Raw genomic sequence first — 27,756 nt, 5'->3', positions numbered from 1 at the left:
TCTTAACATTTATAGAGCGGCCTTAACTGGGTTCAGTCTCGTGCGCAGTCCAGATGGTCCTAACACCACATCACTATCTCAAGCCTGTGTCCTTGGGGAGCATCTTGTGCGGGGAAGGCCAGCGGAGTGAACACTCCAAGGACAGGGGAGGGGGAGCCTCCACTTGCCCAGGTCCAGCTGGTGGGTCAAACCTGCAGTCACATGTTCCTGATGGCCTCCTCCGACATGCACACCCCCACCACAACAGGTGCTCTGGCCCCCAATATTAGCAGGGCTGAGACTGAGAAACCCTGCTCCAGAGACTTGGATTGCATGAACACTTGCTGGGACATTGACATTGGGCACTTTGGTTTCTGACTCCACCACTTGTTGGGTGAGACTGGAAATAATAGTAATTAATCCCGGCTAACATTTCATGGGCCCTGTGCATGCCCCAGGCATGGTGCTAGTCTCACTGTGTAAGTGAATTTCATTGTTTTACCAACCCTGGAGATTGTTAAGAAAACTTAAGCCCAGAGAGGCCAAGCGGCCCGTGCACAGGGCTTCACCTATCTGGGCCTCGTTTTTTTTTTTTCATCAGTGGGACGGGATGATAATATCTGCTTCTCGGGCACACTGCCCACGCAAGATGCCAACCAGCTGGCACCTCATGGACCCTTAACAAATGGCCTCTGCTATGATGAGTGTATTAGCCCGGCACACAATGGTTAACCATCAAGTCTGGCTGAGTGCCTAGCTAAGCCAGGGCCCGAGAGCCACACAATTTCTTTCATTATCCCAGTTGCTGGGTGAATTGGCAGGGAGAGACCTGGGAAGTACCTAAGACAAAAGTTACTAGGATTGCCAGGGGCTTGTCTTCCGGGCAGTGCTGCGCCCAGAAAACTCCCTTCTCCAGCCTGCTTCCTCAGAGGATTTTAAATCAGCCCTGTCACCACCAGCAAGAGTGAGAGGGAGGCCAGAGCTCCCGAGGAAAACCAGAAGGTAGGCGCCGCAAGGTGTCCCTCCTGGGGGAATCCAGGCTCGCTCGATTGCCTGCAGTGACCAATAGAAGTCAAGGAAGATGGACAGTTGTGGATGAGCCCGTTGATGTGACAGTTATTTAGTGAGCACCTGCCGTGTGCCAAGCATTCTGACCTTGGCAGACAAGTCTTTGCACTTATGGAACGCATGTTCTTATGGAGAGACAAGCAGTAAAGAAACAAGAAGAAACCTATCAGCTGGTGGTGAGTACCATGCAGAGAATTAAAATAGGGCAGTGGCAGGGGCGCCTGGGTGGCTCAGTCGGTTAAGCATCCGACTCCTGCTCTCAGCTTGGGTCATGATCTCACGGTTGGTGAGTTCGAGCCCCACATCGGGCTCTGCACTGTCATCACAGAGCCTGCTTGGGATTCTCTCTCCCTCTGTCTCTGCCTCTCCCCTGCTCTTGCGCTCTCTCTCTTTGTCTCCCTCTCAAAATAAATAAATAAACATTTTTAAAAAATAGGGTGATGGCATTGGGAGTGACTTAGGGAGGGAGGTCACTGAGCAATGTGATGGTCAGGGAGAGCCTCTCAGGATGTGGCATGTAAGCTGAGGTGTGTGGCAAGAAAGGATTCAGATTGGGGAGTTCAGGTGCAGCATGTGCAAAGGCCCTGAGGCTGCAGTAAATAAAGCTGGTTGTCTTAGACCAGGTTCTCAACTAAGCATGATTCTGCCCCCAAGTAGCCATTGGCAATGTCTGGAGATATTTTTGATCGTCACAGCTTTGGCGGGGGGGGGGGGGGGGGGTGGGTGCCGCTGCTGGTATCCACTGAGTAGAGGCCAGGATGTTCTCAACATCCTACAATGCACAGGATGGCCCCCACTGCAAAGAATGATCTGGCGCCAGATGCCAGTAGTGCTGATGTTGCAAAAGTCTGGGCTCCAGGAATAGAAAGAAAGCCTAGTGTGAGGGTCAAGGTCAAAACCTTCCAATACTCCTGTAGATGTGAGGAGGTGGTAAGTAAGGGCAAAAGGCCATATGCTGGGGTGGGGTAGAGTCCAAGGGGCCTATTGGAGACTGAGATGAATGGAGGAAGGAACAGAGATTTGGGGGAGGCAAATTCAAGGTCAGGGGATTGGTGAGGAGGTGATAGGGACAAACCTAGATGGACCCTGGGGTCCAGAGCTGGGGCCTGGGTGAGGTCAGCAGAGTGCAACTAAATCAGAGGGCCTGGGTGGGTCATGGGAAGGTGGCTGGATGGCCAGGCTGGCTCTGAGGGTCCCTGGAGGAGAAGGGACCAGACCAACACTCACTCCCCGACCGGACCCTTCCAGGCTAGTGAAAAAGTTCTTGCTCTGATCCTCAGTTTTCCTCATTTGTGAGATGGTGACAGTCAATTATGTTATAACATTTTTCAGGTCTGTGCAGGAAAAGTTAATTCAACAGGTCTGGGTTGTCCACATTCTGGACATGAAAGGTTTGGCCCTTGACCGGCTCCCAAGAAGTGGCCTCTAGGCCCTTGGAACGTCTTGCCTGATGGGGGTGTGTTTGTTCATCTGAGGGCCTTGGAATATACCAGAGAGTCTGTGCTAATGATGCGATTTCTGGTGGGGGGACTTGGGTCACGTGGTGCCAGCTCTGGAGGGGCTCTGGAGGTCAGCCGTGTCTGTGTGACCGATGCCCAGTAAAAACCTGGGCACCTAGGCTCAGCTGCACTTCCCAGGCTGGCAACCCTCCGAGCCTGCTGTCACATGTCGTCGCCGTGAGAGTTAAGCGCCACTCTCACAGCCCTGCTGGGGGCGGACACTGTAGGCCCGAGCCTGGTGTCCCCTGGATGCTGCCCTGCACGCCTCTTTCCTTGGCTGACCTTGATCCGTGTCCTTTCATTGTGCTGCCCCATAACCATGAGAACAGCTTTTCCGAATTCTGTGAGTGCTTCTAGCAAACCCTCACATCTGAGGGTGGTCTCGGGGACCCCTGAAAGGCAGACTCTTCTCCTAAGTGGCCAAGGCAGAGAAGGGAAGTTGAGGCAGAGAGGAAAAGATACTGCAAAAGCTCCGGCTGTTTGGTTGAACCGATACCAGAATTTCTGAAACGCCCGTATGTAGAGCGGGGACTGGACGTTCAAGCACCCAAATGCCTTGCTCGCGTCGGGTGCATCACGGGTACGTTGGGCATTCCTTTTGCTTTTCAGGCACATCACGCTTCCTTGTGTGCTATCCCGAGTGGACTGCCTCTCTCTCCTCACCCCAGCTCGCCTTCGAGTAGCTGTCACTCCCACTTCACGGATGGTGCGGCCAGTGTCCCAGCAAAGAGGCCACTTGCTTAACTTGTCCAGGACAGCGATGGACGGACGAGCATCCCAACCAGACCCATGGACTCCCAGGTATACGTTCCTTCTGCCTGTGGTTTGTTAATATCGAGAGGTGGGTGGGCAGGACTCAGATCACCAGGGCGTTTTCAATAATGAGGTCTTTCCCTGGTCCTAGAGGCCATGTTTTTGGTTAATCTTTCCCCCCAGCTTTAGTGACAGATCATCAGCGTGTATAACACCGTGTAAGTTTAAGGTGCCCGACGTGTTGATTTTGTTTTTTTTTTTATTTATTTTTTTTTAATTTTTTTTTCAACGTTTATTTATTTTTGGGACAGAGAGAGACAGAGCATGAACGGGGGAGGGGCAGAGAGAGAGGGAGACACAGAATCGGAAACAGGCTCCAGGCTCTGAGCCATTAGCCCAGAGCCTGACGCGGGGCTCGAACTCACGGACCGCGAGATCGTGACCTGGCTGAAGTCGGACGCTCAACCGACTGCGCCACCCAGGCGCCCCACGACGTGTTGATTTTGATGCACTTGTATCTTGCACGATGGTTACCGCAGTAACGTTAGGTAACACCTCCAGCATGCACATAATTACTGTTTCTTTTTAGTGGTGAGCGCCTTCAAGACCTATGCTGTTGGCAACTTTCAAATATATAATACAGTATTATTCACTGTAATCACCGTGCTGTGCATTAGATTCCCTAGGTCGGTCTTACTCGTCTTCTAACTGGAAGTTTGTAATCTTTTGACTGACAGCACCCCATTCCCCCCACCCCCTTTCCCCCGTAACCGTCTCTCTGTTTCTGGGAGTTTGGCTTTTTTTAGATTCCACATAGAAGTGAGATCTTACGGCACTTGTCTTTCTCTGTCTGGCTTATTTCACTTAGCACACCGCCCTCAAGGTCTATTCACATGTTGTCACAAGCGGTGGGGTTTTTTTTGATTATTTCAAAGAGCACATCTCAGTTTGATATGGGCCGGTCCTGAGCCGCCCCGGGAGACCTGCTAGTCTCCCTTCTTATCTGCGAGAGCTGTCTCCACGCCTCCCGCAGGCGAGGAGATCTGGCTAGAGTGGTTTTAAAGCTGATTTCTCAGGTTCTCGGCACTGCTGACATTGGGGGAACAGATCATTTTCCCTGGCGGGGGCTGTTGTGTGCATTCTATCTAGGGTGCAGAGCGACGTCCCTCGTCTCTACCCACCGGGCACCAGCAGCCCCCACCTCCCCCCCGGCCCTGACAACCAAAATGTCTCCAGGCATTGCAAGTGTCTCCTGAGAAGCAGAATATTCCCCAGTTGAGAACTGCTTGTTTAAGCGGTACACCCAGCGCCCGGACCTCTTTGGAGGCGACAGTGAGCGCAGGATGAGGTGGGGGTTCCACTCAGTGTTTGTCCTTCTGGCCTGACCAGCCAGGACCGGCAGGGCTCCCAGCCCCTGACAGTTTCCCTCTGCACACCTGGGCCCAGGCTCAACCTTCACGGAGCCCCAGGGGACCTAGGTGTTCCAGAGGCTGGCTGGTCCCCAGGTCCCCATGCTGGGCTCCAGGAAACCATAGTTGCTGTGGTGACTGCTGAGCTCTTGGGGTGAGGAACCAGCTGGTTGAGGGGCAAAAGATTCCAGTGCCTGGAGCAGCCAACCACATCCAGGGGCCGCCGTCTCCCCATTAGTGCTTGCAGACTGAGCAGAGGCGGCTTCAGCTCCCCAGGGGGGCCGGAGGGGACGGGGGGGGGGCTGCGGGGCGCTGAGGGGGTGAGACCGATACCCCACTCCAGATGGCCCTGCCCGGCTGTCCTCCCAAGAAGGCCACCTGGCCTCTGGCTTGAGGTCTCTGAATCCCAGGCCCTTCCCTGGGGAAGGGTCATCCAGGCAGACAAGCAGCATGAGCGTGGGTCCCCTCAGCCCGGGCACCCGCCGGCGGCTTCTCCAGGGTCTGGCAGGCCCCCTCCCGGCGCCTCGGTCTAGCAGTGTGGCCGTCTTCATCAGCGCCGCGATCTCAGGTAAGGGGCCGGGAAAGGCTGGGGGGGCTAGAGGCAAGCAGGTACTCTTGGGGAGGGGCGAGGTGGCCAGGGCCTGGCTCGAGGGCTCCTCTAGGAGACCTGGATAAGAATGCAGCCTGGCCAGCGGCCCACGTGGGAACCAATGAGAAGGAGCCTCCTAGACCCTCTGTTTCCTCCTCGATAATCCAGGCTGAGACCCTGACTTGATAGGCTTGCTCCGAGTGCCAAATCCTATTGCAGCTAACATTTATGATGAAGGTACGACGCGCCAGGCTTCAAAAGCGTAAGAGGGGCGCCTGGGTGGCTCAGTCGGCTAAGCGTCCGACTTCGGCTCCGGTCACGATCTCGCGGTTCGAGGGTTCGAGCCCCGCGTCGGGCTCTGCGCGGACAGCTCCGAGCCTGGAGCCTGCTTTGGAGTCTGGGTCTCCCTCGCTCTCTGCCCCTCCCCCGTGTGTGCTCTGTGTCTCTCTCTCTCTCTCTCGAAAATAAACAAGCATTAAAAATATTAGAAAAAAATTTGAAAGTATAAGAGCCTTGCCACCGCCCCCAAGACTTGCATGACCCGACTCTCCTCACCTCCCGTCTTGATCTTATATGGCCCTTCCCCACATCCGCATGCTGTAGTCACGCTGGGCTCCAACGGGTCTTGGAACCCTTGAAGCCCCAGGCCCCATAAACCGGAGTCATTTCCGTGCTTATTTAACGGGTGGCTTCCCTAAGCAGAGCCGCGAGCTCTGTGGGGGCAAAGACTACGTAAAGTAGTGTGTTGGCAAATATTTAATAGCCCGTGCCCCCCCACATCTAAACAAGACAACATGAAACGAAAAGCACCACCGATTTGTGCTGTCCGCCAATTTCCATTGTGTGACTCCTCCCGCCGGGTCAATTTCCAGCCGCCGCCGTGACTTCTATGAACGCTGAGTCAGGCAGAGATGTGGCGGTCATTCGCCGTTCTCTAAGATTTCCCCGATACAAAATCAATAGCCAGGACCAAATGCAAGAACAGAGCTCACAGGCAAATGCCAAAAAATAATTAGGAAGTTCGTTAAGCGCCTGACCCCTGATTTCAGCTCAGGTCATGACCTCACGGCTCGTGCGTTCCAGCCCTGCGTCGGGCTCTGCGCTGAGCGGGTGCAGAGCCTGCTTGGGATTCTCTCTCTCTCTCTCTCTCTCTCTCTCTCTCTCTGCCCCCTCCCCCGCTTGCTCTCTATCTCCCCTTCAAAATAAATAAAAATAAACTTAAAAATTAGGAAGGGATGAGTTTTGAGGATTTGCCGTCTCTGCTCTTTTCATCGTAAGTTTAGATCATTGGATTTTTCATGATGGCCACGTTAACGACTGGTTTACAAAGATTCCTGGAGATTTTAGCAGTCGCCCCCCGCACCACCCCCCCCCCCCCCAGCCAGTAGGACTGCATCATCCATGTATGTCTTGCTTGTCACTGTGCCCTGGATGCTTAGCAAGGCTCTAAGCAGAAAGCAACTTCCTAATAAATCCTCCGTGGGCAGATGTAAATGACCCGTGGAAAGGATTAGACAGGCACAGGAAGGGCATGGGGTAGGACGCAGATCCAAGGCTGACACCCAGGGATTGGGCAACCTCTTCATGCCAGTGGCTTTGGGAGCCCTTCCCTGAACACTCCAATGACCTCCCCCTGACCAGGTGGAGAGGACCAATGTTTCTTCAACATGTCTCGCACAAGGTGCTTTTACTTGTAAGATTCAATAGCTCGACCAACGCCTACTAAGCACTTGGGTCGAGTGCTAAGAAACCAGCCATGAGCAAGATGAGCAGAGGCGCTTGACTTTGGGCAGCTCGCAGCCTTGCAAGGTAGAAGCATCACCCCCGTTTTACAGAGCGGGAAACTGAGGATGGCCTGCCCCTTGGCATCAGACCGCACAGTGAAGTCAGGGGCACCGAAAGGTCTCAGGGTCCAGGTTTTACCCTCGGTAGGGCTGCCGGAGTCTAGCAAAAGTGAAAAACCAGGACACCAGTGAAATGTGCATTTCAGATACACCGTGAATAATCCTCCAGCGTAGGTATTTCCCAAATAGTGCGTGACATGGGACAGACTTGGGCTAACAGATTATTCGTTGTGTATCTGAAATGCAGATTCGACTGGGTTTATCCCATGTGTACCTGTACCAAACAGTGCAAGGAACAAGATATACTTGAGCTATTAAGTTTTTCACGGTTTACTGAAGCACAAATTCAGCTGGGCATCCTGTATTTTATCTGGCGACCCCAGGCTAGGGGGGCCAATCATTCTGGTTAGCGGAGACGGAGGGGTTTCCTGGGATGTGGGATTTTTAGCACTAAGACCAGGAAAGTCCCTCTTTGGTTTGCCTCATGTCTATTATTATTATTTTTTAGTGTTTCTTTATTTATTTTCAGAGAGAGAGACAGAGAGGGAGAGAGAGCATGAACCGAGGAGGGGCGGAGAGAGATTGGGAGACAGAGAATCCCTCCCAGAGAGGGAGACAGGCTCCGCACTGTCAGCACCCAGGGCCGGACGCAGGGCTTGAACTCACGAACTACGAGATCATGACCTGAGCCAGAACCAAGAGTCGGCCGCGTAACCGACTGAGCCACCCAGGCGCCCCTGCCTCGCGCATTTTTGTATCTTTTAATTTGCCCTGTGGGGCCCCAGCCTTAGTGGGGGCAAACGAGGCTGAAAGCACAGCCGTGGGGCAAGAAAGGGTCCTCCAACTGATGTCCTCTGTGCTCTTCCTTGAAGATATGGACGCCGAGAGAGAAGCCCTACAGAGCACCGCCTACCCCAAAGTGCAGAACTTCTGCCAAAAGCACGGTCTGATGTTCGAGGTAATTGCCCCCTCCCTGCCTCGGTTTCCCCTGCCCTGAAATTAGGGAACAGAGCTGTGCCACCCAGGCTGCCACATAGGACCTTTTGCTCCAGGGAGCTCCACGCCGGTGATGCACCCCGTGGCAGCGGAAGTCCTCTAAACAGGCAGGGGGAGGGATTGTAGCCACAGGCACCGTGGTTAGAGCAGGAGGAATGGCAGTGCCCTGGGACCCTGCTCCCTGGGCATGTCCCTTTACTGCCTTTTGTTGTCGGTCTGCCCTGCCCTCCTGGCCCTCCCTGCGCTGGCACAGCTTCAGGGGGAGTCTAAGAAGACCGTGGGGTGTTTGGGGGGCACACGGGAGTGGGCTGGGCCTTTTTCGGAAGCAATAATGGTGTGCCTGCCAGGCACGGTCACCGCAGACCCCAAACAGAGTCCCCTATGACTCTTAGCACCAATCCGGGGGTGGGAACGTTGCTACTCACATGTTACCAACAGAGCGTCTTTGGAGTTGACACTGACTCCTTGCCATTTGTGACAGCGATCCGTCACATCAAAGGCCCTCTCGATTATAAGACACACCGTGGTTTATATGTCACTAAGAAAGAAACGGTGCTGGGACTCTGCCTGGCATGGATCATGAGACACAGCTCAATGGCAGAGGCTCTAAAAAGGAAAACACACACGCTGAGAACTGATGAAGGGCCTTTCATGTCCAGGCAGGTGCTGTGTGACAAACGCTGTAAACAGCGTCGATGCCGGGGTGGGAGACAGCGGCCCGCAGCGCCAAAGGCTCTTGCCCAAGCCCCCCTCTGCATTCAGCCACATTCGACACTAGCGTCCTTTTATCCTCATGTTCCAGTTCGTTAGGGATTTCTGCGTCTTTCCCTCTGGCCAAAAGAAGTTAGGGAGGGAGGGACATTCTGAGTCCAATTCCCCGCCCCCCCTGCCTCCCTATCGCAGCCTTCTGCCGGCTCGGCTTTGCTACCCGAATTGAACCACTCCCCCCGGCCCCCCTCAGGCAAGCAGGCAAAAGTGGACCTCAAGCGTGCGGTTGCTAGGGAGATCCTGCCAAGTCCGACGTCGGCCAAACTAAATACCCTTCGTTGCAAAGAAAGTTCTGAGAACAAGTGTGGACATGTCCTCATGACTGGCCGGCCATCCTGCCGGATGCCCCCCCATCTGGGTCTGTCTGATGTCTTTCTCCTGGTTACACTGGGGTTACGGGCTTCATTCAAGTTCTTTCAATTCGTACATCCCCCTTTGGGGTGAGACTGTCAAAAATTATTGAAAGAAACTTTATGCCTTTGTCAAAGGGAATTGAAAAAAAAAACCTCACCCACTCTGCCACCTCCCTGACAAACCCACCCTTGTATCTCCAGGTTGTCGATCTGAGGTGGGGTATTCGGAACACTGAGGCCACTGAGCACATGACCACAGAACTCTGCTTGGAGGAACTCGACCGGTGTCGGAAAACATCCATAGGGCCGGCTTTTGTTGTGAGTCTCTTGGGAGGGATGGGTTGGTGCTTACTTCTCATTCCAGCACCGGTATGTGGCCCCTGCTCACTAGCCAAACCCATCAGTGAAGGAGAGATGGTATTTCTGCTCTAGTACCCAATTTCCATAGCCTGCCCATGGCAGACATTGCTAATCGATCACAGTGCTCATCTTCCACAGAGCTAGCTGGGATGCAGACATTAGCAGCCAAGTGGAAGCAGCAGGTGAGTGGGAGAGCAGAGGGTTGGAGCCCAGAAGAACCTTGGGATTTGCTCTGGACCTTCCCCCCAGCTTTCCCAACTCATGCACTTTTGTGTGTGGAATCTGGGGATCCTGGAAAACCATACAGAGGATGGAAACCCACAGGATGTCGGGAATTTTTTTCTCCTCTGTGCCTCATGGTGTTGGGAATGGCCTCTGGGGCGCCATCTAGAGCCTGCCTCTGGGAAAACTTCTTCCCATGCCAGGTGGGGTCAATTTTTCCATGTTCCAGGGAATTTTCTCTCTACCCATCCCAACAGCACCCTCTCTGTCACTGAAATAAACCCCAGCTCACGATTAGTGGTTTAGGCTACAATCGGCAAATGTTATTCCACGGTCCTGATTTATCACACCAGCACGTTCCAGATACATTAAATATGACATTTGAGCTCTCAAATCCTAGAGCAGGGGTCGGCCAACTACAGCCTAGGGGGCAAATCCGGCCCATTGCCTGCTTTTGTAAATAAAACTTTATTGGTGCTCAGCCACACTCCTTCATTTGCGTAGCATCCAGGGCCGTTTTCCAGCTACGAACAGAGAGCTGAATACTTGTGACAGAGGCCACCTGGTCTGCAAAGCTGAAAAGATTGACTATCTGACCCCTTACAGAAAAAGTTTGTTGACCTCTGTCCTAAAAGGTAAAGAGGGAAAAAGTCTTGCCCGAGACATCTTAGTCACAAAGAAGCTTTGAACAATTCCAAATAAAAAGAAAAATCCTCTGGAACCTCTCCTGGAGATAAAGTAGAATGTAGGAGAGGGTGGTCCCCATTATTAAAGCTGTTTTCTGGGGGCGCCTGGGTGGCTCAGTTAAGCAGCTGACTCTTGATCTCAGCTCAGGTCTTGATCTCAGGGTTGTGAGCTCAAACCTTACGTTGGGCTCCATGTGAGCCTACTTAAGAAAAATAATTAAATACAATGAAATAAAAACTGTTTTCTAGGGAAATAAAGAGAAATGTATGAGAGCTGCTTGGCTTTAGAATGGCACTGTCTAGGGCGGTAACCATGATCCACGTGCCGCAAACTTTAAGGTGAAGAAATTAAAATTGGGGCACCTGGGTGCCTCAGTGGGTTAGGCGTCCGACTTCGGCCCCAAGCATGATCTCACAGTTCATGAGTTCGAGTCCCGCGTCAGGTTCTGTGCTGATAGCTCAGAGCCTGGAGTCTGCTTCGGATTCTGTGTCTCCTACTCTCTCTGCCCCTCCCCCACTCTCTCTCTCTCTCTCTCTCTCTCTCTCTCTCTCTCAAAAATAAATATTCAAAAAAAAAATTAAAATTGAGTTGAATTAAAATTTCAGTCCCTCAGTCCCACTGGCCACGTTGCAGTGGCTTAGTAGCCAGATGGGGTGGCTGGCCACCATATTGGACAACACAGAGGAGCATACTTCCAACATTGCTGGAGTTTCTAGCGTTGCCTTAGGGATTCGATCTCCCTAAAAGAAACTAAGTAAGACCTGGCCGACACATATGAGAAGCTTTCTTTATTATGTGTTAAGTTTCATGTGGATGGTCCGGCTTGCATTTTCAATCTTTTGCTCTATACCTTTCCTTGTATGTTGGTTCTGCTTTTTTTTTTTCTTCTCCTGTTTTATTGAGATATTTTCTGCCATCCAGCATTGTGTAAGTTTCAGACGTACAGCGTTAATGACTTGACTTACACAAATTGTAAAATGATGACCATAATAAGTTTAATTAATATCCATCATCTTATATAGATACAAAAAAAAAAGAAAAAAATGGTTTATTTATCCTTGTGATGAGAACTTGTAGGATCTACTCTCTTAGCAACTTTCTTTTTTTTCAATTTTTTAAATAAAAGTTTTTTTAATGTTTATTTTTGAGAGAGAGAGAGAGAGAATGAGTGTGGGGAAGGGGCAGAGAGAGGGGGAGACAGAATCTGAAGCAGGCTCCAGGCTCTGGGCTGTCGGCACAGAGCCCGACGCGGGGCTCAAACTCACGAACCGCGAGATCATGACCTGAGCCGAAGTCGGACGCTTAACCGACTGAGCCAGCCGGGCGCCCCTCTTAGCAATTTCCAAACACACATGCCGCAGTGTTAAGTATGGTCCTCAGGCTATTCATTGCATCCTTGCTACTTGTTTACCTTATAAGCGGAAGTCTGTGCCCTTCGGGTCCCGATGCTTTAATTATCGTTGCTTAAAATGCATCCTAGTGTTTGGAGGCCTCTACCTTCCCTCTTCATACATTCCCCACCCTCCACCAATCTTCCAATTTCATTTTCCAAATGAGCCTGATGATTGATCATTTTGTGGCATTTCAAAAAAAAAAAGAAAAGAGGGGCGCCTGGGTGGCGCAGTCGGTTGGGCGTCCGACTTCAGCCAGGTCACGATCTCGCGGTCCGTGAGTTCGAGCCCCGCGTCGGGCTCTGGGCTGATGGCTCGGAGCCTGGAGCCTGTTTCCGATTCTGTGTCTCCCTCTCTCTCTCTGCCCCTCCCCCATTCATGCTCTGTCTCTCTCTGTCCCAAAAATAAATAAACGTTGAAAAAAAAAAAAAAATTAAAAAAAAAAAAAAAAAAAAGAAAAGAAAAACTTTTTTTTTTTTTTTTTCTAAAGAGAAATGGGCGATGGGGGCAAAAAGAACTCCAGGAGGAATTCGATTTTGCAACCCCAGGTGCCGGCAGTAAAAGCACAACGCAGCTTCCAGGTGGCATGGGGGACGGGATGATGATCCCTGAGCTTTCCCCGGGCCCAACCGGCCTAGGGACCTTGCTCGTCCTTCCAGAAGGGATCCTTGGGCCGCCGGGGTGACCTCTACCCACTTCCGGCTTTCCTCCCAAACCGAGCATCTCCCCTCTGTCACCCAAGGGTCACGGCATCCTTCTCCTTCAGTGGCTTCGCATGGGGGTCTTCCCGTGGAGATCAGGGCTGCACCAGGGGCCCTTGGAGAGGTGTCTCTCTAGCAAATAAGTCATTAGGCAGCACGAATAGCAGGAGTCAACTCCCCGTGGTACTTGCTTTAGAGGCTTAGTTCTCCTCGGCCACCAGCAGCTCCAGCACAGCAGCTCCGGAGAGCTGCTCCTGGTAGGTCCTGGCCTTTTTCCTTCAAGCTCTTCCTGTTCTGACTCTGGTCCCTCAGGCAGGAGAATTTTCCACCCTCTGCCTCCTTCCTAGGATCGGTGGTTTGTGGCTGGCCGGCGTCTCCAACTTCCCTCACTGCTCCAAGGCTGGCACTGCGGGAAAGTCCCCTGGAGAGTGGGCTCCTGTTCAACCTCCCTGCATCACAGACTCCATTTATCCAGGTTTCCTGGGTGCACATGCCTGGGATATTCTGGTACAACTCAGTGAACAGGGGAGGGGTGATTGCTTCCATTTTATGATGAGGAAACTCAAGACTTGAGGCTCAAGGTCCTAGACCTCCTCTAGCCTAATTCTCTAGCATTGCAGTTTGCACCTTCTGTTGGGGCAGAAAGAGGGGCTCCTGGGGTTCTCAGCATTCGGACCAAAGTCTTAGGGCCACATCACTCCCCACAAAATCTTGCTCACGGGGATGGCCTTATGTTTTACCACTGCCCCTCTTTGTTGGTATTTCAAGTACCTCCCCAACCCCAGCTTTCCTTCTCTGGGCTCTTTACCACACTTCCTGCCACAGGGCCTTTGCACATGCTGTTCCCTCTGGTTGCAAGGGGCTCTGCCCAGCGCACTCTTCCTTGTGTCTTGTTCTGCAGCTCAATCCTTAATTCTAAATAAAGACAGGATCCACCCTGCACGCTTGAGACCCATCTGCCCCCAGGACCACATCATAGCATGAGATTTTGGGCAGGGCCAACGGAGATCTTAGCTTTTGTCACGGCTCTATTTCTGGGGCAAGCCAGGGTCAACCTATAAGAAGCTGTAGTTTTCTCTCCCTCTGCCTGTCTCTTATAAGGACTCCTGGAATCGTACTTGGGGCCCCGGTAATCCAGGAAAATCTCCCCAGCTCAAAATCCTTAACTTACTCACATCTACCAAGCCCTTTGTGTTCGCCATCGTCCTCCAGACAAATGGAACCCATAGGATATAGACAGATACACATAAGAGATTTATTAGAAGAACTGGCTCACGCTGCCGTGGAGGCCAAGAAGTCCCGCCATCTGCCATTTGCAAGCTGGCGAACCAGAAAAGCAGGCGGCGTAATTCAGTTGTCGGCCCGCGGCCTGAGAATCAGGGGGCTGAAGATTCCAAGTCCTGATCTGAGTCCAAACGCATGGGAACCAATGTCTACGGGCAGGGGAAGAAGGATGTCTCAGCTCAGGCAGAGAGAGGGAAACCTTTCCTCCTTTTTTTTTTTTTTTTTTTTTTTTTTTTGGTCATATTTGGGCCCTTGGTGGACGGGATGAGGTGTTGGGGACGGCCATCTGTTTCACCCGTTTCACCAATTCAGTCTCCTCCAGAGACACCACCCCGGACACACTCAGAAATCGTATTTGACCAGCTATCTGGGTATCCCTTAGCCCAGTCAAACTGACACCTGAAATTAACCACCACAGCCCTTTTCCATACAAGGTGCATTCACGGGGTCCAGGGATTAGGGTTGGATATCTTTGGGGGCCATTGTTTAGCTTCCACAGAGGGTTTTCTTTCTTTTTTAATGTTTATTCATTAATTTTGAAAGAGGGAGAAAGAGTGTGTGAGCGGGAGAGAGGCAGAGACAGAGGGAGCGAGAGAGAGAATCGCAAGCAGCCTCCATGCTGTCAGTGCAGAGCCTGACACGGGGCTCGGTCCCACAAACCGTGAGATCACGACCTGAGCCGAAATCAAGAGTCGGGTGCTTAACCGACTGAGCCACCCGGGCACCCCCCCACAGAGGGTTTTCCAGGCAAAAGATTCCATGATGGCTGACACGGGATCAGATTCAAAATTTACCTGCTGGATGTCCCACGTCTCAGGTACCTTCACGTGCAGGTGCTCTAAGGCTCTGCCTGCACCTCTTACTGGACTTATCGCCCTGGCACCACAGCCAGGCCCATCTTGGGGGGGCTCAGTGTGTCTCACCCAGGGCCACCGAGCTAAGTGCCCATGCCGAGGGTTGAACGCGTGCCCCTCTCTCTGCCAGGCCCTTCTCGGTGACCAGTACGGCCCCTGTCCAGTCCCCACGCTGATCGAGGAGAAGGAGTGGGAGGCTCTGAGGGCCCAGCTGACCTCCAAGCCACGCGACCTGGAGTTGGTAGCTCAACACTTCCGGAGGGACGAGAACGCCGTGCCCCCCACCTACCTGCTGAAGGCCCTGGGCACCTCGGAGGGCTGTGGGCCCGAAGAGGCCACGCTGACCTCAGTGCTACGCTCTGGAGCCCAGGAGGCCCGGAGGCTGGGCCTCATCACCCAGGAGCAGTGGCATCGTTATCACTGGTCAGGTGAGGCCACTGGGACGCCCCCTCAGGGTCCACAGGAGATGGCCCCATGTTCAAATGCACTTATTGCATACTGTCCCAACACCACAGCCTGTAAATGTCAAACCAGCCTGACTCCTGGATCCCTGGTTCTGGAAGGGGTTATTTGACTGATCCAAGAGTGCAGCCATGTTCTGGTTAATCCTCTGCCTCTTAGGACCCTCCTTCCTTCTCCTCCTCCAGCTCCTTCTCCCAGGGAGGCTCCTGGCCCCGGGGGAAGGCTTCTGAAATGACTTGCTATCCTGGTCTGTCCGAGACTTTCAGGGCTGAACCCAGATAGTCCTGGAAGATGTGAAACTGTGGATCACCTAATTTTAGCCCAACAGCCAGCCCCTGCTGGGGAGACTGGGTCCTCCAGCCCCCCTACGCCTGCCTCAGAGCTAGAAACCGAGGCACAGGAAGGGGTCTCCTTTGCCTGAGGTGGGGGATAGGGATTTGACGCGAGTCTATCACCCCGGTCCCAGTTGGCCCCTTACTTCCCACCTCTAGCCTCCCCCTCTGGTTCTTCTATACTCTGCACTGACTACCAGGAAGGTTTTTGTAAAAATGTAACGTTTTTACAAGCCATTTCCCCGCTGTTTGCTGTCAGCAAGAAACAGGTTTTATTATCATTCACGGGTCAGATGTGTCCATTTACAGCACCACGACTATTAAGCATGTCAATTTTTCGTACTAAAAATATTAAAAACATGAACTCATTTTATCCACATATTAAATATATGGATTTAGGGGCGCCCGGGTGGCTCAGTCGGTTAAGCGGCCGACTTCGGCTCAGGTCACGATCTCGCAGTCCGTGGGTTCGAGCCCCACGTCGGGCTCTGTGCTGACGGCTCGGAGCCTGGAGCCTGATTCCGATTCTGTGTCTCCCTCTCTCTCTGCCCCTCCCCTGCTCATGCTCTGTCTCTCTCTCTCTCAAAAATAAATAAAACATTAAAAAATTTAAATATGTGGAATTATATTATGAACGTATTAAATATATTGATTTGTTTAAATATATTGAATATAGTAATTTATGTTAACGGTATTTTAATTTTACTAAAATATATTGATGACAATATATTATATTAATTCTAGTAATGACATGTCCATTTTTAAAAATAAACTTTTTTTAAAGTTTATTTATTTATTTCGAAAGAGAGAGAGAGAGTCAGGTAGGGGCAGAGAGAGAGGAGGAAAGAGAACCCCAGGCAGCCTCCATGCTGTCAGTGCAGAGCCCCCCATTCAGGGCTCAAACCCACGAGCCGAGATCGTGACCTGAGCTGAGATCAAGGGTTGGACACTTAACCAACTGAGCCATGCAGGCGCCCCTTGAAAATAAACTTTTAATATGGGTGTAATTTTAGATTTTCAGGAAAATTACAGTGTTATAAAGCTACAAAAATAGTACAGAGTCTCTGCATGTTCTTCACACAGATAAGTTAACATCTTATGTGACCACAGTACATTTGCAGGAACTAAGAAGTTAACATCGGTACATGACGATTAGCTAGTCTCCAGACTTTATGTAGATTTCCTCAGTTTTCCCATCAATGTTTTTCTGTCCCAGGATTCCGTCCAGGGACACGTGTCACATGTCAGTTTCCTCTGGACTGTGACAGTTTCTCAGCCTTTCCTTGTTTTTGATGACTTTGACCATTGTGAGGAGCGCTGGCCACATCTTTTGCAGAATGCCCCTCAATCTGGGCTTGTCTGGTGTTTTCTCGTGGTTAGACGGGGGCTATCGGTTTCTGGAAGGAAACCTATCCCCCTATCCCATCATATCAGGGGTACCTGACGCCCACCTGACATCACAGGTGATGCTAACCTGATACTTTAGTTAAGACTAGCAATGACGTATCAATTTTGAATACGCCATTTATGTGAATAATAATGTTAATGGCTACTGTTTATTGAGCACTTACTGTGTGGCTATCGCTTACTTTATGACTCAAAGACAAATACACTAATTGCTTTCATAGAGATATCTGCCATTGGGACTGTAATCAGCGTCTGGGGTCTCTGCTTCGGGGTGGGCCCGGACTTGCGGTTCAGCCTTGTCCTTTCCCAGCTGTATTGACTTCTAGCAGGTTCGCAGCCTCAGTTTCCTCATCTGTAAAATGGAACTAGTCAGAGGTAGTACATTACAGAGCTGTGGTGGGGATCTTGTCCCCTGGTCTCACCCCAGCCATGATCTCATTCAGTCAAACCTAGCCCATTAAGAATTTCCACTTGAGCGGTGGGTGCCTGGGTGGCTCAGTCGGTTAAGCGTCCAACTCTCGGTTTTCAGCTCAGGTCATGATCTCGTAGCTCGTGAGAGGGAGCCCTGCATCTGGCTCTGTGCTCACAGCTCAGAGCCTGCTTGGGATTCTCTCTCTCCCTCTCTCTCTTCCTTTCCCCCCACTTGTGCTCTCCCTCCCTTCAAAATAAATAAACATTAAAAAAAATTTTCTAAGGAATCTCCGCTTGAAAGAATAAATAGAAACTCCTTGAAAGTAGCAGAAAGCACAAATGCATGTTCGCGCCAGCGTCTTCCCAGCATATTTCCAGGCACCTTGCGCAGCTTTCCTCTTTCCATCTTTTTTATTTTGAAGTAGAGAGCCACAGGAAGTTGCAAAAAAAAAAAAAAAGCAGGAAGTAGAGCCCTGGATCCTTTACCCAGTTTCCCCCAAAGTTAACACCTTGCAAAACTAGGGTACAATATGACGACCAAGAAGTGGACATTTTGACAACCAGAAAAAGCATCACTTTTACGGACGTGCATTTATGCGTGTGCACGTGTGCACATGTCTTTTGTCCTAAGAAATTGTATCACCTGTGTAGCTTTGAGTACCTGCCCCAGTCAATACGCAGGACTGTTTCCTCCCTCTAGTGCAAAGGTCCCTCCCACTACCCTTTGATTTATTGTTACTTGTTTAAGCTGATTTATTAGTTTTTAAGTGTTTATTTATTTATTTATTTTTCAACGTTTATTTATTTTTGGGACAGAGAGAGACAGAGCATGAATGGGGGAGGGGCAGACAGAGAGGGAGACACAGAATCGGAAACAGGCTCCAGGCTCTGAGCCATCAGCCCAGAGCCCGACGCGGGGCTCGAACTCACGGAGCGCGAGATCGTGACCTGGCTGAAGTCGGACGCTTAACCGACTGCGCCACCCAGGCGCCCCAAGTGTTTATTTATTTTTGAGAGAGAGACAGAGACAGAGACAGAGAGAGAGGGAGACGCAGAATCCGAAGCAGGCTCCTGGCTCTGAGCTGTCGGCACGGAGATGACGCGGGGCTCGAACTCATGAGCCGTGAGATCGTGACCCACGCCGAAATCGAGAGTCGGACTCTCACCCGACTGAGCCACCCGTCTCCGCCACTACCCCTTCTAGAATCACACTCGCCCCTCCCCTCAACCCCCAGCCCCTGGCAACCGCTAATCCATCTCTCTCTCTATAATTGGTCACTTCCTCGGTGTTACAGAATGGGATCACAGAGTCCACAGCCTGTTGAGATTGGCTTTGTTGCTTTAGCGTAAGGTGCCCCGCTTTCCAATTATTTCATAGAAATTCCTGACAACAGCCTCATCAAGGGTAAGCTAGTGCATCCATGTTACAGGAGAGATGCCGTGAGTTGACCAAGGTCACACAGCCCACAGGTGGCAGAGCAGACGGTCTGGGATTGACTCCTGCTGAAATGTGTCCCGGAAGGATCCCATTTCTGGACTGGTAGTTGCCTTTGCCCCTGACCTCCATTCACAGGGCTGAGGGGAGAGGGGAGTGGTGTCCCTCCAAGGAGGACTTTTGAGTGGCTCTTGTCTCTCTGGCTCTGAGACTGCGTCCTGTCTCCAAGGGCCTGACTCACTCAGCTGCAGAGACCTGGGAGCCTCTGCTGAGCCCAAGGCGGCTTAAAAAATAACTCCTCGGGTCTGGGTGCAGTTTCAAAACAACGGCCTCCAGGGAGAAATCAGTGTCTGCTCTTGGCTCTGGAAAATACGGGTCCTGGGGCAGCTGCTGCGAGCTCTGGGACCGGGGTCGGCAAACCATGGCCCAAAGGCAAAATTTGGCCCGCCCACTTGTTTTTGTAAATAAAGTTTTATTGGAACACACTCAACTTAGTTTCTGCATGTCGTCGTGGCTGTTTTCACATTACAACAGCAGAGCTGAATCGTCGCAGCAGAGGCCATCCGACCTGTGAAGCCTAAAATATTTACTCTCTGACCCTTTACAGGAAAGCATGCTGACCTTTGCTCTCAGCCTCCCGGCTCATGAACAACTTTCTCCCTGGCTTTGCAGCAGCTTTCTGAAGCCTCAAATGCCCTGCCTGCCCCTCTCGGCCCAGGATAGACAGATATTCTCATTTGTCAGTCTATCCGTTACGTGTCCATTTTTTCACTAAGATTGGAATACCACTCCACAAAGGCAACGGAGACCTTTATGCATTTTCCTCACTGCGAGACGCCCCGGCATGGAGAGTAGAGGCTGACACAAGTAGGAGCTCCCTGAATGTTTGTTGAATGAATGTGTGATGGAGGCACCCACAACTGACAACATTGGATTCTTTTGATTGACGTGAAAGTCACGTAGCACGAAATTAACCATTTTAAAGTGAACAATTCAGTGCCTTCATAATATTGTGCAAGCACTACCTCTGTCTAGTTCCAGAACATTTCCATCACCCCCAAAGAAACTCCGTATTCAGTAACGATCACTCGCTATCCCCTTCCCCCAGCCCCCCGGCAACCACCAGTCTGCCTTCTGTCTCCAGGATTTGTCTGTTCTGGACGTGTCATATAAATGGGATTACACAACAGGTGGCCTTTTGCGTCTGGCTTCTGTCGCTCAACACGATGTTTTCAAGGTTCATCCGAATCAGTGGTTCATTCCTTTCCATGGCTGAGTAAGAGTCAATTGTATGGATGGATCACGCTCTGTTTATCCATTCATCAATTTGACGGGCCCTTGGGTGGTTTCCACCTTTTGGCCACTGTGAATCATATTGCTGTGAGCACGGGTGTACATGTGCCTGTTTGTCTGTGTTTTCAGCTCTTTTGGGTCTCTTTGTAAGAGTGGGATTCCTACAGAAACCCCATATTTAACTTTTTGAGTTTGATGGTATTGTTTTATAGTCGGGCCACTTGTCACATACGATCTCTGTGCTGCCTACACCAAGGTTTCTTTGATTAATAATGACTAAATCAGGGGCACCTGAGTGGCTCAGTCGGTTAAGTGTCTGACTTCAGCTCAGGTCACGATCTCACGGTTTGTGAGTTTGAGCCCCACATCGGGCTCTGTGCTGACGGCTCGGAGCCTGGAGCCTGCTTCCGATTCTGTGTCTCCCTCTCTCTGCCCCTCCCCTGCTCATGCCCTCTCTCTCTCTCTCAAAAATAAATAAACAACAACAAAAAAAATAATGACTAAATCAGCACTATTCTTGGTGCGAGCCCCGGACCAGCAGTCTTAGCATCACCTGGGAGCTTTTTGGAAATGTGAGCTCGTGGGCCCCACCTGAACCTGCTGAATCAGAACTTCTGGAGGCAGACCCCAGCCGTATGGGTTTTTTGAGCCCCCGGGAGACTTTGGCAAACTGGAGTCCTCTGGCCAAATTTGGCCCACTGCTTGTTTTTGTAAATAAAGTTTTATTGGAACACATTCGAGGGCATTCGTAACCATATTATCTATGGTTACGCCAGGTGACTCCGGCACACGTTAAGTGTGAGAATCAATATCCGTACCCCCTGAATATGTCTCTCAAGTGTCCCCACTCAGGCCAGCTGATCACACAATGATGACCATGCTCTCTTCCCATCTCCCCCACTTTTTCAGTCATCGAGTGGGAGATAGACCGGGGCCTGTTGAGCTTGACGGATGGAGACCGGGGGGCAACCATCTTCTTGAGAGAGATCCAAGACCTCAACAAACACATCCTGGAAGACTGCGCCCTCAAGATGGTGGACCGGCTCCCAGATGGCTGCCTGGACACAGACGCCCAGAACCTTCTCCGTGGCCTCAAAGGACGCATTGCCGACGTGCAACCCGGAGTTCTCAGGGCTCACCACCTGCCGTGGAGCCGAGACCTGGTGAACCCTAAAAACAAGGCTCATGCTCGGTACCTGAAGGAGCTGGGGGAGCAGTTTGTGGCCAGGGCTAGCCACCAGGTCCTGGAGCACCTCCGGGAGCTGGAGGCGGGCAGGCAGGAGTTGGCGTGGCTCTATCAGGAGATCCGCCACCACCTGGGGCTGAGTGCCGAGGCCAATCGGACTTTCTGTGGGCGCCAGGAGCTCCTGGCCCAGCTGGGGCAGCGGCTCCAGCAGAGCGACAGCCACCCCCACTCTCCCCTGGTGCTCTTTGGGCCCCCAGGCATCGGAAAGACAGCTCTGATGTGCAAACTGGCGGAACAAATGCCAGGCCTGCTTGGCCGCAAGACGGTGACCGTCCTGCGGCTTCTGGGAGCGTCACAGATGAGCTCCGACGCCCGAGGCCTGCTCCAGAGCATCTGCGCCCAGGTGTGCCTGGCCTACGGGTTGCCCCTGCCCCCTGCCCAGGTCCTGGAGGCCCACGCCAGGGTGGTGCAGTTTTTCCACACCCTCCTCCACACCGTCTCCTGCCGCAACTTCGAGTCCCTTGTGATCCTGTTGGATTCCATGGACGATGTGGATTCCATCTGCCGCGCCCGGAGGGTCCCCTGGCTGCCTCCCAAATGCCCCCCGAGGATCCACCTTATCCTCTCAGCCTGCTCAGGGCAGCAGGGGATTCTAGACACCGTGCGACAGACGCTGACGGACCCGGAGGCCTACTGGGAGGTGAAACCCCTCTCCGGAAACCAAGGGCAAGAGATGATCCAGCTCCTGCTGGCCGCCTCGAGGAGGACGCTGAGCCCAGGGCAGAGGGAACTGCTCTGGGCCAGCCTCCCAGAGTGCGGGCACCCAGGGCGGCTGAGGCTGGCCTTCGAGGAGGCCCGGAAATGGGCCTCCTTCACCATACCTGCCCCCCTGGCCTCCACTGCCAAGGAAGCCATGCACCAACTGTGTGCCCGTCTGGAGCAGACACACGGGCAGGTCCTGGTGGCCCACGTGCTGGGCTACATCGCGTCTTCCCGGTAAGTCTCTGTTGTTTACACCTTTGTTTAGTTATTGACACAGAATGCATGGCTTCTGATGGCTTAGAGCAGAGATTTGCTCCCTCACAGTTCCGGAGGCCAGAGTGTGAAGTCCAGGCGTCAGCAGGGCCGCGCTCCCTCTGAGGGCGCCAGGGGAGAATCCGTTCTGGGCTCTCCTCTTAGTTCCTGGTGTTGCCAGCAACCCGTGGCCTGTAGACGCATCGTGCCAACCTCTGCCTCCGCCTTCTCAGGCCTCCTCCCTGGGTGTCTTTCTGTGTGACTTTTCCTCTTCCTGTAAGGACACCACTCACGGGCTCAGGGCCCACTCTGATCTCGTATGACTGCACTGTATGTTCATTCCTTCTCTACAGACTGTTTTCAAATAAGGTCCCGTTCACGGGCTCTAGGTGGGCATGAACTTGGGGATACTATTCAACCCAGCGCAATTCATGTATTAAAATGTTCACAGGTTTTTGGGTTTTTTTTTAAGTTTATTTATTTTGAGAGAGAGAGAGAGAGAGAGAGAGAAAGAGCATATGCATACACACGAGTGAGGGAGGGAGGGGCAGAGAGAAAGAGGGAAAGAGAGAATCCCAAGCAAGCTCTGTGCTGCCAGCATAGACCCCAATGTGGGGCTCGAACTCACCAACTGTGAGATCATGACTTGAGCCGAAACCAAGAGTCGGACACTCAACCGACGGAGCCACTGAGGGGCCCCTGAAGTTCACTCTTGTAACGTGTACAAGAGTCCAGTGGCATTTAGGACATTCACAGTGTGGTGCAACCACTATCCATCTCCAGAACATTCCCACCACCCCAAAGGGAAACCCCACCCCCATTAGCAGTCACTCCCCAGCCCCAGCCCCTGGCAGCCACCTACCTGCTTCCTGTCTCCATGGATCTGCCTATGGTATTTCTTTTGTACAGTTTTTACTTTGAAATACGTTGAAATTATAGACTAGTAGAGGAATTCCCGTAGTACAAAACAGTGCAAAAAATGCCCACACATCAGGGTTTCTCAGTCTTGGCACTGCTGATATTTGGGGCTGCATCATCGGTATGTGGGGGCCATCCTATACACCATAGGAAGCTGCGCAGCATTCCTGGCCTTGACCTTGGATACTAGTAGTGCCCCCCAGCTGTGACAACCAAAAATGTCTCAGAGTATTGCCAAGAGTCCCCTGCAGGCAGAATAGGCCCTACTTGAGAACTACTGCTGTATGCCCTTCACCCAGAATCACAGATTTGCCACATCAGCTTTCTCTCTCCCTGTCTCCCTTCCTCTCTTCCTCTAGCTTACTATCTATCTATCATCTATCTATCTGTCCATGTGTCTATCTGTCCATGTGTCTCTCTATCTATCTATCTATCTATCTATCTATCATCTATCTATCCGTCCATGTGTCTATCCGTCCATGTGTCTATCTGTCCGTGTGTCTATCTATCTATCTATCTATCTATCTATCTATCTATCTAGCCGTCCATGCGTCTATCTATCTATCTAGCCGTCCATGTGTCTATCTATCTATCTATCTATCTATCTATCTATCTATCTATCCATGTGTCTATCTATCCATCCGTCCATGTGTCTATCTATCCATCCATATGTCTATCTATCTATCTATCATCTATCTATCTGTCCATGAGTCTATCTATCCATCCATGTATCTATCTATCTATCATCTATCTATCCGTCCATGTGTCTGTCTATCTATCCATCCATGTATCTATCTATCCATGCAATGCATCTATCTATCTATCTATCCATCCATCCGTCCATGCGTCTATCTATCTATCATCTATCTATCCGTCCATGTGTCTATCTATCTATCATCTATCTATCCGTCCATGTGTCTGTCTATCTGTCTGTCCATGTGTCTATCTATCTGTCTGTGTGTCTGTCTATCTATCTATCTATCTATCTATCTATCTATCTATCTATCTATCCATCTGTGTATCTATCTATCTATCTATCTATCTATCTATCTATCCGTCCATGCGTCTATCTATCTATCTATCTATCTATCCATCCATGTGTCTATCTATCTATCTATCTATCTATCTATCTATCTATCTCAGTATCTAACTCAGTATCTATCTCCATATCTATCTATCTCTGTATCTATCTATCTACACACATATAAACCCACACGCACACAGAGTTTTTTCCCTGAGCCATTTGAGAATTCATTACAGGCATAATATCCCTTTACCCTTAAATATTTCACGTATTTCTTAAGAACAAGGACAGCCAGAACCCCACGTCACCACAGGACAAGTACAAGATTCAGGAAGTGTATCATAGATGCAATTATATTATTTAATACACAGTTTATAATGAAAATTTGCCAACTGTCTAAAAAATGTCCTCTATAGCTCCCCCCCCCCAACTTGTCCCCAATCCAGGATCCCAACCAGGATCCTGTGTCACACTTAGTCATCAAGATTCTTTGGTCTCCTTTAATTTGGGACATTCCACCATCAGTCTTTGTCCTTTTGAAGAGTCCAGGTCAGTAGTTTTGTAGATCAGCGCTCCTCCACCCTCAACGGGGGATAGGCACCTCGGTCCTTGTTTTCACAGAAAGAATTTGATTCAGCAGGTCTGGGGTGGGGCCTGGAATCCTGTGTTTCTCCCTGGCGACGCTGAAGCTGCTGGTCCCGGGACCACACCTGAGCTGGGGCAGTTTGTAGCGTGTTCCTCCACCTGGCTTGGTCTGATGTTTCCTCGTGATTACATTCAGGTCCAACCTGAGAGATACTCAGCCCTTCTTGGGCACGGATTATCTTCCCCATTGTAAATTTGCAAGCTCCTCTCTGTATTTAATAAGCAATACATGGGGAGATCTCCGAAAGACCTTTTTACAGCCCAATGCTCTGAGGGATTGACTACCAGCACGCATCTACCCTTAATTCCAAGCTTGTGGCATGGGAATCCACAAGGAAGCAAAGAGGAAAATCCAATTCAGTGTGTTTGTAGAGTTTGAAGGACAGAATGCTTAAAGGCGGAAAGTCTCAGGGCTGCACGCTGTGATGTCATGATGGCCAAGAGCAGGACAGAGGAGTAGGTCTGTCACACGCACCCAGCAGCCAGACTCCAGCCCCCAGGAGAGTAGAACAGAGGCCAGCTGGCAGACACACAAGCAGAAAGCTTTGCCTTGATGCAAACGGCCGTCGGAAACACTCAAGCCCACCGTCAGAGGTGCCGGACAGAGAGGTCTCCCCTCTTCAGTTTCCTGGGCGATTTTTTCTTCTAGACCTTTGTTTGCCCTTTGCCCCAAATCAGTCAAGATGGCAGTGATCAGACCAGTGAGGGTCTGTTTGTTTCTTTTCCAGGCACAGAATCCCACTCTTGCTAGTGTGTAAGAAATAGGGCTTTATAAGGCCACGGGAAGAGCTCAGGGAATCCAGGGCCACCCAATTTCCAACTCCAGTGGGGCAAATCCCAGCTTTCATGTCACACCCCAGATTTTGTGACTGGTGCTTGCCACCCTCCCCCCCCCACCAAGAGAGTGGAGGCTGGGCCTGCTTCTATAAGAGTACAAAGACAGACTGGGGAATGTTCCAGAAATAAGTGGTGGGCCACCAGGCCAACCTGACACAGCAGTCTACACGGAGGAGGTGGGTTGTCATGGGAACCAGAAAGCCGTGAGAGACAGAACGGACCTCTGGGTCTTCTCTGCCCATTGGCTTCTGTTCTGGACTCTTCCTTTGTCCTTCCTCCCCCCACCCCGCCCCCACCCCAGAACTTTCGCTTGCCTCAAGCTTCCATTGGCATCATTACCTCCCATCTTAGAGAGCTGGCAGCATCATACTGGCTCCTTCTGGAGTCCTGATTCCAAAATCTGGGGAGACAGAAATAATCGGCCTGCTTGGCCCCACGTCTGGCCTAATTAGCAAAGCCCCGTGGGGTGTAGGACCTGCCATCCCAGGGGCAGGAGGTTTATGGAGGGAGGGTGCCTGCCGGGGCTGTGATTTTGGGACCTCTCACCCCATGAAAACAGGACAGTGTGCTGTGATGGTTGAGAGCCTGGCCCTTGGAGCAGAGCTGAGTCCTTCTAGACCAGTGGAGATTCTGGGGAGATTCTGCCCCCAGGGGACACTGGCCCATGTGCAGGGACATTTCTGGTTGTCATAACTTGGTGGGGGGAGCTACTGGCATCGAGCGAATGGAGACCAGGGATGCCACTCAGCACCCTGCAGTGCACAGGACGGTCCCCACCGCAGACGATGATGGAGCCCCCGGTGTCGGCAGTGACGGGGCGAGAAACCCTGCCTTAGCATGAGAGAGACCCTGTCTGCTATCTGTTTCCATCTGTCTCTCTTTTTTTTAATGTTTTTTTTTTTTTTTTGAGAGGGAGAAAGAGAGAGCAGGAGAGGGGTAGAGGGAGAGTGAGAGAGAGAATCCCATGCAGGCTCCACGCTGTCAACCCAGAGCCCAATGTGGGACTCGATCCCACGACCATAAGATCACGACCTAAGCTGAAATCAATAGTCAGATGCTCAACTGACTGAGCCACCCAGCTCCCCTCCAGCCACCTATCTATCTTCCTATCTATCTATCTTCCTATCTATCTATCTATCATCTATTTATCATCTCTCGTTCTCTTTTTCTATATATATGTATGTACATATATATAAACTCCTCTCAGAGCACCTGAGTGGCTCAGTCAGCTAAGCATCCGACTCTTGATTTCGTTGGTTTGGGCTCAGGTCATGATCTCGAGGTTTGTGAGTTGGAGCCCCTTGTCAAGCTCTGCGGAGCCTGCTTGGGATTCTCGCTCTCCCTCTCTCTGCCCCTCCCCCACTTGTTCTCTCTCTCCCTCTCTCTCTCTCAAAATAAACAAACTTAAAAACCAATCTCCTCCATCTACCCATCTTCCTCTGTCTCTGTCATGCTACTGGCTTCTAATGGGTGGAGACCAGGGATGCTGCTAAATGTCCCACGGCACACAGAGCAGTACTCACGACAGAGAGTGATCCGACCCCAAATGTCAGCAGTGTGAGGCCGAGACACACGGTGCCTTCCCCACGCCTCCTCTGTACAGCGCCTGGCATCCATTACTCTACCCGTGGCTTTCTGGGTCCTGTTCTAGACGTTTCAAGGAAATGCAATCATAAGATAGGTGGTTTTTTGTGACCGATTTCTTTCCCTTAGGGTTCTGTTTCCAAAGTTCATCTGTGCTGTAGCACGTGCAGGGCTCTGTTTCTTCACGTGGCTGAAGAATATTCTATTGTGTGGATACAACCCTGTCTCAGGGTTGCTGTAACAAAAAATACCATAGAATGGGAGGCTGCTTTTTTAATGTTTATTTATTTATTTTTGAGGAGGGGGAGGAGAGAGAATCCCAAGCAGGCTCCACGCTATCTGCACAGAGCCCGATGCGGGGCTCGAGCCCACAAACCTCAAGATCCTTTAAAAACCAAAGAAATCAAGGGTCGAACGCTCGACTGACTGAGCCACCCAGGCGCCCGTAGAG

General features: G+C 51.3%; 1 protein-coding gene across 7 annotated transcripts in view; it reads left to right on the top strand.

Moving 5' to 3' along the window:
- Positions 1-791: 791 nt before the first annotated feature.
- NWD1 (NACHT and WD repeat domain containing 1) overlaps positions 792-27,756 on the top strand; it is a 73,329-nt gene continuing 46,364 nt past the window's right edge. Inside the window, exons 1-7 of one of the 7 annotated variants that reach the window (XM_086698723.1) lie at positions 792-1,223; positions 3,156-3,347; positions 3,483-3,517; positions 8,014-8,099; positions 9,460-9,576; positions 14,888-15,185; positions 21,007-22,279. In XM_086698723.1, coding sequence (XP_086554849.1) covers positions 3,250-3,347; positions 3,483-3,517; positions 8,014-8,099; positions 9,460-9,576; positions 14,888-15,185; positions 21,007-22,279 — 1,907 coding nt within the window. In that variant the 5' untranslated portion in view covers positions 792-1,223; positions 3,156-3,249. The other 6 variants (XM_086698719.1, XM_086698720.1, XM_086698721.1 and 3 more) reach the window with 6 other exon arrangements.

This window comes from Puma concolor, chromosome A2 (genome assembly GCF_028749965.1).
Source record: "Puma concolor isolate L17-30 chromosome A2, mPumCon1.1.hap2, whole genome shotgun sequence".
Classification (NCBI taxonomy): Eukaryota; Metazoa; Chordata; class Mammalia; order Carnivora; family Felidae; genus Puma; species Puma concolor.
This window is presented reverse-complemented; position numbering and strand designations above follow the sequence as displayed.